Source organism: Melanaphis sacchari, unplaced genomic scaffold (genome assembly GCF_002803265.2).
Source record: "Melanaphis sacchari strain LSU unplaced genomic scaffold, SCAv2.0 Contig45_pilon_pilon, whole genome shotgun sequence".
In the NCBI taxonomy this organism is placed as follows: domain Eukaryota; kingdom Metazoa; phylum Arthropoda; class Insecta; order Hemiptera; family Aphididae; genus Melanaphis; species Melanaphis sacchari.
The window spans coordinates 1,300,991-1,313,274 of record NW_020271303.1 but is presented as its reverse complement, the minus strand read 5'-3'; the positions used below and the strand labels follow the sequence as shown (position 1 = coordinate 1,313,274).

General features: G+C 24.8%; 3 protein-coding genes across 5 annotated transcripts; 2 read left to right on the top strand and 1 right to left on the bottom strand.

Moving 5' to 3' along the window:
- Positions 1-1,990: 1,990 nt before the first annotated feature.
- LOC112598200 lies at positions 1,991-3,244 on the bottom strand. The gene is made up of 2 exons (XM_025344595.1): positions 3,193-3,244; positions 1,991-3,111 (listed from the first exon to the last, which is right to left on the bottom strand). The coding sequence occupies exons 1-2, from the start codon at positions 3,194-3,196 to the stop codon at positions 2,519-2,521; spliced, it is 597 nt and encodes a 198-aa protein (XP_025200380.1). The 5' UTR covers positions 3,197-3,244; the 3' UTR covers positions 1,991-2,518.
- A 500-nt stretch (positions 3,245-3,744) lies between these two features.
- On the top strand, positions 3,745-7,456 carry LOC112598149. 3 transcript variants are annotated; one of them, XM_025344522.1, is made up of 9 exons: positions 3,745-3,982; positions 4,065-4,226; positions 4,300-4,487; positions 4,601-4,810; positions 4,889-4,963; positions 5,035-5,173; positions 6,451-6,980; positions 7,047-7,212; positions 7,314-7,456. In XM_025344522.1, the coding sequence occupies exons 2-9, from the start codon at positions 4,121-4,123 to the stop codon at positions 7,421-7,423; spliced, it is 1,524 nt and encodes a 507-aa protein (XP_025200307.1). In that variant the 5' UTR covers positions 3,745-3,982; positions 4,065-4,120; the 3' UTR covers positions 7,424-7,456. The 3 variants fall into 3 exon arrangements, with proteins under 3 accessions (XP_025200307.1, XP_025200305.1, XP_025200308.1); XM_025344520.1 differs by having other exon boundaries at positions 3,745-4,001; XM_025344523.1 differs by lacking the exons at positions 3,745-3,982; positions 4,300-4,487 and having other exon boundaries at positions 4,142-4,226.
- Positions 7,457-8,880: 1,424 nt separating this feature from the next.
- On the top strand, positions 8,881-9,549 carry LOC112598234 (zinc finger MYM-type protein 1-like). The gene has a single exon (XM_025344636.1). It carries the CDS (start codon positions 8,881-8,883, stop codon positions 9,547-9,549), a length of 669 nt encoding a protein of 222 aa, XP_025200421.1.
- Positions 9,550-12,284: the final 2,735 nt, after the last annotated feature.

The window sequence follows — 12,284 nt, the reverse complement described above, 5'->3', positions numbered from 1 at the left end:
ATCTTAACTCCTGCATGCCCTCTGAGAAGATAGCTAACGCGCTCTAGGATTGTAATTTGTAATATTTAGCTATATGACAAAAAAAAGATGATCAGCTGTAAAATGCTAAATACATATTACATAATGTTATAAGTTATAAGTTATAACTAATTTTTTTTTTATTGGTCTTGAACTCTTGAAATGAAAAATATTTACTTCGACAACTAAGGCTAGTAGCCATTAGCATTACATTTGTATACACATTTAAATTTTAATGATAAGTTATTCAATTAAAAATTACTAGTAACTAACAACTTTTAACGAAATACATTTTTAGCAACCATATTAATTGTTACTTAAAAACAATTAAATTAGGAATAAAGTATAAAATTTCAATTCATCTATTTGCATATATTGTGTAAAATAATATTTTCATATTAGTCCTAGTTTAATAGGTTAACATTTAAATGCGCATTTTATATACCAACAAATAAGTGAATATAATATTGCTTTTTCATGTTTTTCTGCTTTACAGAAATGGTGAGTCTTGCTGTATTTGATGTATGTTTTGCTATTTGCATGAGGCTTAATTGTTTTCGAACATGGACGAGTGTTGTGATGGCAATGATATCTCTTCTAAAATTGGTCAAAATGTACCTATATATTTATAGTATATTTTGTATAGGTAGATAATAATATGTAGGTAAATATAGAATAATTATCAAAACAAATTTCATCTGTAAATATTTACTTTAAACATTAATTTTTGTGTATTTTCAGGAAAAGACCCACTCACATTATAATTTGTTGTACTTAGTAGTTCAAACTCTTTTTTCCATTCCATAGCATTATTTTTATGGTTTATTGATGTACTTAATAAACAATTAAAACCTTTATCCACACTATTTGTAATATTAACGAGGGATATTGTGGTGATAGTATCTGTAATATCTAGGTATACAATTATTTTAATTATCTCCATAAAACGAATATAAATATATCTCAAAGTCAGTAAATGTGTGCACTTTACATTTCAGCCCTCTTGACACCAAAGAACAGTTTTCACGAAATGTATGCATAATTTATTTATAAAATAAGAACAGATATATAATAAAGAAATCTTAAGCAAACATAATATAGAAATCTGGAATAATAGTGAATTCAATCGTAAGATCTAAATTTCACATCAATATCAAACAATGTGTATTTTTAGATTGTTAATAAAAGCTTTGCAGAGTTTTAAATGTTATTACAAAAAATATTTAAAACCATAGTTCTGAATTCTGATTAATTAATAATAGATTTTTTGATTTTTCTTAATATATTTTTGTACACAACAGGTTAGGTTACTTAATATACCCAAGGAACTTTTTTGTGTAAATTAGCAATTTTTAAAATATAATATTATTTAACATATACAAACTAGTTTATCATTTTAATTTATTTATTATTTTTCGATTTTTTAAACTAGGTACATAAATACTACCTATCACAAAATACAATTAACTGTGCACACTGCACATATAACACAATAATACACACAATTATTATTTGATATATTTTTAATAATTAAAATTACTACTAAGTAATATTATATATATTATCATATATTATACAATAAATATTATGTGTTAACATTTTTCTTCTTAATAATATAATATACAATTAAACATGGTAAAAACTTGCAATAAATACACTTGTCTACCAATATATAAAAAAAAAAAAAATTAAATGCTTAAATTTTAAGATACAAGATTACTGAATAGTGAATAATGTGTTATAAAACTAAACATTCACAATTAGTCAAAGGGATTTAATTAGGTGAATAGAAGAGTACTAGGGAAAAATGAGTACTACATTATTTTTATAATGAACACCTCTTTAGCAATTGGTTTTTGGTATAAGTTTCATAAAAAAACAATTTTATAAATAAATTTAAAATAATAATCAATTTGTTTTATCAGAATATAATCTTTGTATAATAATAATAAATTAATTTAAATTACCTACCTTTATTTGATTTTATAGTTTTGAATTTACCGCCATAAAAATATGGGGCCAATTAGAACCACTCTACTCAAAACTCTATTATAAGTTTAGAAATCATGCGTCTTGATTATCGGTCATAACTTCGACCATATAAGCTAATAGACGCGGCATACGGTAAATATCTTGACGCCAACATCATGTAGCGTGTGACGTCACGTTTGGGCAATAACGCCGGCCGGCGGCCGGACTATAGATAGTATTCCAGCTATCCCAATAGAATATTTTTGATTAATAGCTTACTTACAAATTTTTAATTCTTAATTTCTTATTTCCTTAGTATTATACTATCATTTATCTATCTATTTGTCTATCTCGGTTTTTCTCCTAGTTAACGAGTTATTTATTAATTAAAACATAATTATTATTAAATTTAATTTACCAAAATGATATATTTAGAACTAGTATATTGTTACCTCATTGTAGACTCTCAGATTTATATACGCTTAAAATCATAAAATAGTACAATTTTATTATTCTGTGATTTTGAATCTTATTGATTTGAAAATAAAATCTGTTTAGTTAATACACTACGAACACGTTTATTATTTCGTACGTCATTAATCGAATCTGCTTTATGATGAAGTCTTAATTTTAAATAATTGGCAATAATAATTTTGACTAATGATATTATATGATTTCCTTGAGCATCTTCATCAAACATATGATCATGTAAACTTTTAAAAACTGATTTGTTCATATTTCGTAAACATTTAATGACTAATACCTCCATAATGTTTTTTTTATTCAAATTGTTAGTTTGTTCAATTATTCTAAATTCTGATTCAGCTAGTTTACACAAATAAATAACATCAGGTGATGCATTTATGAGTCCACCCTTTGTGTTTGAAGAATATTGTTTTAGATTTACAAGTCGAGATGTATGTTCAGTTGAAGTTAAAGCGCTAATACAAACATTACATTTAACAATTTTTTTAACTTTCTTTACTACAAATCCAGATTTATAGCTTACAACATCTACAACGTAATGTGAAAGTGTTTCAAATTCTGGAAGCTTATAATAATCATGTTCGTTTAAGTAAATCTGATTTTCAAAAATATCGTTTTCGTCATTGAAATTGACATCTAAAGATTGAATACCTGATGGTATTATTTAAATTATAAAAAATGTTATTATAAATAAATATATTTTTTAAATATGCTTACCCATGAAATGAAATTCCTTTAGTATATCTTTAAGTACAATTATATGCTGAACATGAAATTACCATTTTTTTTATATAATATAATATTATATAGAAAATATGAATAATAAATATTAAATAATAATATGCTTAATTATAATAATTATATTAATAATTAATTAGCCAATAAGATAATAAAAATGTGTTCCAAACTTCCAAATGGCAAAGGGCAAACGCTGTGAACGAGTGAACGCCAAATAAACGAACTAATAATAACACGAAATTGTTTTGCCCAAACGTGACGTCATATCATTAAATATGATGGCTACATAATTGTGCCTATACAAGCATATAATAAGGCGCGTCTATTAGCTTATATGGTCGAAGGGTCATAACTCATAACTTACAGATTAACAGTGTACCCACAAACTACTGAAAACTTAGAAAAAGAGAAATTTCTGTTCTGTGGTTAATACTTAACTCGTTAATGAAAATGATTAAATGATAACGATGATTTAAAATTTTTATACTGTATTAGTGTATTACTATTTACTGTATAATCTGTGCATTGTACAATGTCGTTATTAATTTTATTTGTTGTATAATATTTAAAATTTATTGTATATTTCATAATTATTGATTCATTGTACTGAAGAACTCACAATATTACTTTTTATAAATGGTTTTTTTTATAAGCTGCTAGCTGAGATCACAAATCCGAATTGTAGGATTATTTTACAGATTTCAATTTGTCAGTTAATCATTTAATTACACAGCTATATGGACCGTCGTTAGTTTAAATCTGCAATGGTGTATTTACATTTTACGATTGTTTGTTTTATGTGTTATCATATCCATCAAACCAATCATAATATCTTTATTTTTTTTTAATAGGTAAAAGATTTCACTTAATAAGTTACTGGGTACAACGTTATTTCAATAACTTAACTATGGATGATTTCTTGCAACTGGTGACTTCAGACTTTGAATGTATAGCGTCTTCCACTGGGTTTCGATTCAATCAATATAGTGGATTGGTGGATTGGGAATATTTGGGTAATTTTCATATGGTATATATAATATCATAACATTGTTTTAAATTGTTTTTTTGTGAATTGACCCCGCATAGAAGGATTTGTCATTAATGATATAATTGATAAAGCTGATGTAAAAAGTCTGTCAATGCTTGTAGCCAGTGTTCTTAGTTACAATATTGAGAAAATGAGTGTGTCTAAAAAAATATTTCGTCTTTCACAATTGATAATAGACTTTTTGTTACATTACAAAAAACATTCAACTTTTAAGTTCAATGACAAAGTATGTATAATACATTCTTAGTTTTCAGAAGATGCGTATTAATAACTATTAATCCAATTATTAAATAATAACTCTTAATACTATTAAATACTAAATAAACATTATAAATTTAGGTAGATTCGATGGCACTTTGTGAATTGTGTGGAAAGATGTTCATGGATGTTTCTTATTTGAAATATCATTGTTTCCGACGACATAAACTTGACTCATGCACTTTTACAAATTCACCTGAAAATGAGTGTGTTGATAGCTTAAAATCGGAAATTCTTCAACTTCAAACTCAATTGAATGAAATTACTTCAACTTTTGAGAATAAATTTAAAGTAAAATATATTTTAAAATTATACCTATTCATTTTAAATGTTTATTTAAAATTAAAGTAATACGTTTTATGAATTTAGAATTCTAAAATACACATTGATGAACGTGACCTCAATAACTGTAATTCTGTTCATAAAAATAAATTATTATACCATGTAAGTTAATTATAATATTTATAAAATAGAGTATTTGAGTCAAAATAAAAAAATTTGAATTTAATTTTTAGTTAATACCTCAACCAGGCGATAACCCTATGCAGATACAAGAAATGTATTGGAAACAAAAATATGAAAGCTTGGAGAAAAATTATAACACTCTTAAAAATGAATATGAAAAAAGTCAAAATTGTATTAAATCTAAAACTAGTAATTATAAAATTTTTTTAAATCTTATTTGATTTCATTAAGGCTTATGAATACTTATTAAATCAGGTTTGTCATTAAGGTTTTGTTTTTTTCAATTAAAACTTTATCTTAGTATAGGATACATTGAGATACTGTAGCATAATTTTACATTATTCTGTTGTATGAAAATTAACCTAAACAGGTTAATTGTTTTACTTGTATATATTGATACATATTTTTGTATATAGATAATGAGTGTAAAATTCAACCATAGGGTTATAACTTTATAAGTGATCCTTGTATTCTATAAATAGTGTTGCTGGAATTGCTTAAAAAATGATAGATTATGTGTTATGATAGATTTTATTTAAAATATTATTTGTGTGTTATTAGAACAAATAATATTAAAAAACAGTTAACTACTAGTTTGTAATATCTATAATGAGTATAATGGCATCAGACATAATGACAATAATAGTAATTTTAACTTAAAAATCAGTACCTTATATTTTGTATAAGAACTGTGTATAATGACCGTATAATTGGTGATTACATATTTTCATCAAATCTCTTATTGGCAAATTTACATACCTACTTGCATGCTTAAATTAACCATATAAAATATGTCATTAAATTATAACTTCAAACAGTTAAAAATCTCTGATTTTTTAATTTATTCATTTCTAATTTTTTTCACTTTTTGTAAATTGCAAATGTATATAAATTGTTAACAAATTTTAATTAAAATAATAAGTAGTTTTGGTTAATGCTTAGTTATTAATAATTTTAATTATAAACATAATATTTATTTTTAAATTAATTAATCAATAATACATAAAAAAAAAAAAATGGTTTAATTAATGCTGGTTATAATAGAATATTTTTAACAGTATTTTAGCTGTCGTTATATATGGTATTGATTGTAATTAAAAAAAAAAATATAACTATTATTTATTTCATAAAACTGATCGTTTTATACATGAATTGTATTTCAAAAAGTTAAACTAACTAGTAACAATTAAGTCTAAATTTCAAATAATTCATATTTTAATTTTTTAGTATGTATATATTAATTTTATAATTTTAATGTATTTTATTATTTTAAGCATAATTAATTTAATACTAATCAATTTTAAATATTTTGGTGATAGTGGGGGGAGAGTTTGGATTTTTGGATTCTCTTCACAATGGCCTTACTACTGTTGTCAAGAAGACCTGACGCGCTTATGAATTATAATGATATTAATATGTATGATATTATCTAATTATTACAACCAATATCTAAAATTATGTTTCAGTTTTAAATCATAAATATCAACAGTGTGATTCTTATAAATCTGAAAAATCCTCAAAATGTATACAAACAAATATTTTAATTGAAAATTCAACACCTGTGTGTTCTCCAAAACGACCACCACGGAAAGTTGATGCAATATCTATGAATAAATATAAAGGAATCTGTAGTATTGATATTTCAGATATAGATCAAACAAATTCAGATTGTTATCAATGTAATGGTGATTTAAGTTCGGATAAAGACTTTTATGAACTAAAGAAACTAAGACTGGAAGCGCGTTTAAATATTGATGATAACAATGTTTGTGAAAATTTGTCAGAACCTTTATTGTCTCCTGACTTTGCAGACAGTATAAAAATTGTATTGATACTTGGTCAGACACGAGTAAATGAATTATTTAAAAATACCTCTTTAATGGATTTAATAAAATTTGAAATCAAAGATTTAGTTAACAGAAGATTGGAAGATTATTATAGGTTTACGGATGGGATGGACGAGAGTGTAGAACAGAATAATTGTTCACATGAAATGGTATTGATTACTATTATTACATAATAAAATGTTTATGTAATTAATAATTTTTGTTTTTATTTGAAGTTTGATAATCAAAAGTCTTCTGAAATTTCTATTCGTGAAGATAATAAAAAAGAACATGATAGTTCTCTTGAAGTTGATTATAATAAGACTTCAGTTAAAAAAAATAAAACAGTTATGTCAAAGTTAAAAAAGAAAGCATTGCGCCTAAGCAATATATTTTCTCCAAGTAATGTATTTACATTTACTGTTTCTGTAAATAAATTTGTGTAATAGTTTAATGTAAACATGTATTATACAATATGCTTGATATTTTATCAATTTGTTTAGGTACAAAAACTAAAATAATAGAAGAACAATCACCTGCTAAACAAGACCCTGAAATTTCACGATCTAATGAACAATTAAATTATGATAATGGTAATGCATTACTTACATAATAATATGTAAGCATTTTTATCATAATTGTAAAAAATAATACAATCATGAATCAATAAATGAAAATTGATTATGTTGTGTATTTATATTTTTCCAAAAATAAATAACTATATTTTTTGTTATTCAAAGTATTGACAATTTTTTTAAGTTTTAATTTATTCAATTCATTTAACTAGTTACATTCAGTATAATTTTTCACTTTCAATTCTTTTCTGTGATTAAATTAAAAATACTATGTTGTTTTGAATATGGTTAGCACTGCAATATTATAAAAATTTATTTTTATATTATTAATTGTAGTATAATATAAATATTTAAAAATGTTTAATTTTATAGTATTTTTTATGTTGACATTTTAAAGATTTCTAATTTTTTAAATTTAATTTATCAGAATATTTTATAAAAATTTTAGTTTAAAAATTGATGTCGATTGTCATTAATTTATAAAAATTTAAGATTAAGGTTATATAAGCAGAGCAATATGAAGACTTTAAGAAAACTCAAAAAATGTGATGTATATTATGTCTTCACTCTTAAAATTAGTTTAGTTAGTCATGTACTCATGTACAATGCTTTGCAGCTTGTATTCAGTGGCGGAACTAAGGGGGGGGATCCGGGGATTGATCCCCGGGCGTAAAATTTTGGTGGGCGTAATTTTTTGTGGGCCTTTATTTAATGTTTATTGTTAGAAGTTATAAAACTATTTTTATTTCTCATAATTTGTTTATTATATAATAATAGCTACATTTAAAAGAATGAAAAACATTAAATAAAATCATACACAGCGTAAAATAATCATCATTCTATTATTAATTATTATTTATTAAAGCACGTATAGCTGCGCAATCGGCGTACGTCGACGGCACATATTACATATAAAGACAGACAAATAATAAAAATTAAATATAAACATATATTTTAAATAATAAGTATGAACGTTATCGACTATCGTCGATGAACAACGACGATACTGACAAAAATAGCACAAAATTAATTTCCAGTGATAAATGCATTATTCTGTCATTTTTCATTTATATTTTGTATGTAATTTTACTGTGTTGTCGTTGTTGTTCAAACAACAAACAAAATTTTTGAAAAAAAATTAAAAAATGGTGGAGCTATTGATGACTGTTTACAAAATGAAATAAGATCACAAGAAGCAAAATGGAGACACATTTTAAAAGCAATTTTGAATGCAATATTGTACTGTGCCAACAACAATTTAGGATTGAGGGGACATTCAGACATACCTGGGAGTCCATCCGCAGGTCATTTTCTTAATTTGTTAAGTTTAATAAGTAAATATGATCTTATATTAAAAGAACACATTGAATCACATAAAAAAAGTTCTATAAATTACTTTTCTCATCAAATTCAAGATGAGTTTATAGCTTTGTTGTCTAAAAGAGTTCGAAATGAAATCATACATCAAATTAAATCTGCTAAATATTATACAATAATGTTTGATTACACGCCAGATGTGTCAAGAACAGAGCAAATGAGTCAAGTTATTAGATACGTTCGTGTCACTGGTAGTAAAGTAATTGTAGAAGAAAGTTTCTTAGGCTTTATAGAATCTCATGAAAAAACTGGTAGTGGTTTGACTACTGAAATATTACATCAGATATCTCAAGATGGTTTGGATATTAATAATTGTAGGGGCCAAGCATATGACAACGGATCAAATATGGCAGGGAAGTATAATGGGGTTCAAGCAAAAATTTTAGAAAAAAATAACTTAGCAACATTTATACCTTGTACAGCACATTGTTTAAATTTAGCAGGTGTAAATGCTGTAGGATCAAATAAACAAATGCAACTATTGTTCGGTAAAATTCAACAACTATTTAATTTTTTTTCTGGTTCTACTTTACGTTGGGAAATATTGATGAAATCATTGAAAGTAACTCTTAAACCATTTTCCGATACTAGATGGTCCTCTAAAGCTGCTGCAGTAAAAGTCCTTTACAAACAATTATCTGAAGTGAAATGTGCTTTGATTAATATTATTGAAAATGGAAATCTTGATTCAAAACCTATTGCGAAAAATTTACTTAATTTAGTGGATCACGAATTTATTTGCTTATTAACGGTTTGGAATTATGTACCTATTTTTTATTACATATAAACTTATATTTTTCTGTTCGGAAATTCTAGATATTTTGTGGGTCAGTATCCAGTGGCGTGTTATTTAAGTGGGTGTGCGATTGCGATGTGTGTAAAAATATTTGATATCATATCTTTGTGTATGTGGTATAAATAATATAATATATCTTTGTAATATGTATTGGAGATATTTTACAGTAGATATAGAGGTTGTCGGTGCCCGGTAGTACCTACTATTAAGATAAAAAAGTACCTCCTTTTATAAGATATACCTACGTTATTCATTACATTATTTTATATTATAATCCCTTTTTGTGTAATGACTAATGATTACGAAAATTGAAAAATGGCATGTGACATAGGTACACGATATTGACATCTTCTTGTCTCTTAACTACTATTTCATAATTTTATTCATATGCAATAAGATATCTATGATAATAATAGGTAGTGATCCTATAAGAATTATTATGATTCTTTGAGTAAATATTTTAAATGAAAAATTAATGATAATAAAATGATGGGTACATAAAATAAAATTCTATAAACATTTATAATTTGTGTTGATTAAAAAAAAGTGTATTCTTTTATACATTTTATAATCATAATTCATAATTTTTATACTGTTATTTTTTACCTAATAGGTAATGATTTATTGTTGAATTGCGAGTTCCGGAGTACGGTATAATTATAGTACGTTAATAATTCGTACTAAACAGCACGAATTTATTAATAATATTTTAAGCAAAGGCATCTGTAAATAAATTATACATAGCATGTAGACTTGCAGTTCCGCATTCACTTCCGTTATTGTAGGTACACAGAGATTTAAGAAGGTGAAATGTACTGGACATTTGAATGTATAGTCACAATTAATAGTGTAGATCTGCGGACTATAAATAGTAATTAATAATGTAAAATTGATTACGACTATTTCCTTATAGGTAGGTAACTGAATATTTTTGGATTGATTGGATAGGTCCATTTCATTGTTGCTGGTAGATTACTTACAAATAAATAATTATAATACAATAATATTATTTTCATTACTTTTTTTAAATCATCGTTGAACTCAATCGCTCTTATCTAGATACTACATTAGTTAAGTAGTATAAATTCTACGCATCCGACCGCCCTGGACCTATCCACTGATTTTAGTTGAGGCACAGACTTCAAAAACAGCCTTATTAACGGTAATTGTATTAAATAACAACCATAAGAAGTAACTTAAATACATGCACGAAATTTTTGCGGTAAAAAAAATTACAATATACGAGTATTTACAATATAAATACAATATAACTTTAAAATATGTGTTTTTTTAAAAATATTTTTTACTACAGGTATACTTGTTATACGTATTACGTAGTAATATGTTTGTTTTTATTACTACAATGTAAGTCATTTCTTATTTTTATTTTTGTATGTTTTTTATTTGTTGTGGTATATAAATATGTTTCACAAGAAAAATAATTTTTAAACAGAAGCAATTAAAATTTTTATTTTTTATGTATATTTTCAAGATATTCAAGAATTCAAAAATGATGTAACTTTGTTGAAAATTCTACGCTGATTTCAAATAAGTAGGTATGCGGGTAATTAAGTATGAATTTCATAAATTTTACACTGTCGTGAACAATGAAAGTTATATTAAAAAACAAATAGGTAATTAAAGAAATAATTTTAAAATTCCATTTATAAAGTTGTTAATTTACACGCTAGTTTTTGCGTAAAGTTTTAAATTAGAAACAGTAGATGTACATTTATTTATAAAGTCTTATGTTTATATAACTCTACCTTTTATTTTAATCTTTTGTAAATATTCACTGTGTATCTATAGTACCAGTCGATACATTGCCCGATGGCCGACATCCGAATATTTTATATTCGCAATATTTGCATAATACTTAATATTATGGTGATATAAGTTATAGGTAATATCTACTTATAATAAAAAAAATCATTGTTACTTATATAAATTATATGTTTCAAATGGGTTAAAAAGTGCTAACGACTTTTACCGATAAATTTCATGTTGCATAATGTTGCCTTTGAGATTCTAATAAATTTATGTATAAATCTTAAACATCAAATTTCAGTCCTAACTTATTTGGCATTGATGTGGAAATTTCATCCTCATTATATGAAATCGAACTATCTTACTGCATTAAAGTAATTGTACCTACATAATATTATCTTCTATTTAAATAATAATGTAGATTCACTATTTCAGTGTTCATCAATAGTGATTGAAGACTGAACGCGATTCATATGGGAACAAGACTAAACTAAATTCTTAGTGGGTTAAATATGTATTATATAAATTGCATGCGATCGAATTTCGCAATTTTTAATTTTTCAATTGGTTTCAAGTAATAAAACCGCAATGTAGGTAACTTGTTCCCGTGTAAAAGATTATCTGAATATTAGTATAGGTCAATGAAAGACAACAATCGTTATAAATTAAAAATCCCTATTGTTTATTGTAATAAATATGAATAACTAATTTATTTGACGTTACACACAACTATATAAATAAATATTAATATAATTTATAAATATATTATTATCTAAACAATGGCTAAAATAAACTAATTACACTATAATTATATGTAAAATACAGCTGATTTGTTTCTAAAATCTAGTGAAAACGAATTCCATTTACAGATTAGGGCTCATTTAATCCGTGAACCGGATTCGTTTTTTTTTATAAGCTTTACAATAATTAAACGAAACATTAATCTAAATTGGTAAATA

What these genes read in the sequence shown, in the direction of transcription:
- LOC112598149 (XM_025344522.1), top strand. Translation starts at nt 4,121, where the DNA reads ATGGATGATTTCTTGCAACTGGTGACTTCAGACTTTGAATGTATAGCG. An exon ending in GGTGGATTGGGAATATTTGG is followed by an intron (nt 4,227 to 4,299) that starts GTAATTTTCATA and finishes GACCCCGCATAG; the next exon opens with AAGGATTTGTCATTAATGAT. An exon ending in ATAATTGTTCACATGAAATG is followed by an intron (nt 6,981 to 7,046) that starts GTATTGATTACT and finishes TTTTATTTGAAG; the next exon opens with TTTGATAATCAAAAGTCTTC.
- LOC112598234 (XM_025344636.1), top strand. Translation starts at nt 8,881, where the DNA reads ATGTTTGATTACACGCCAGATGTGTCAAGAACAGAGCAAATGAGTCAA.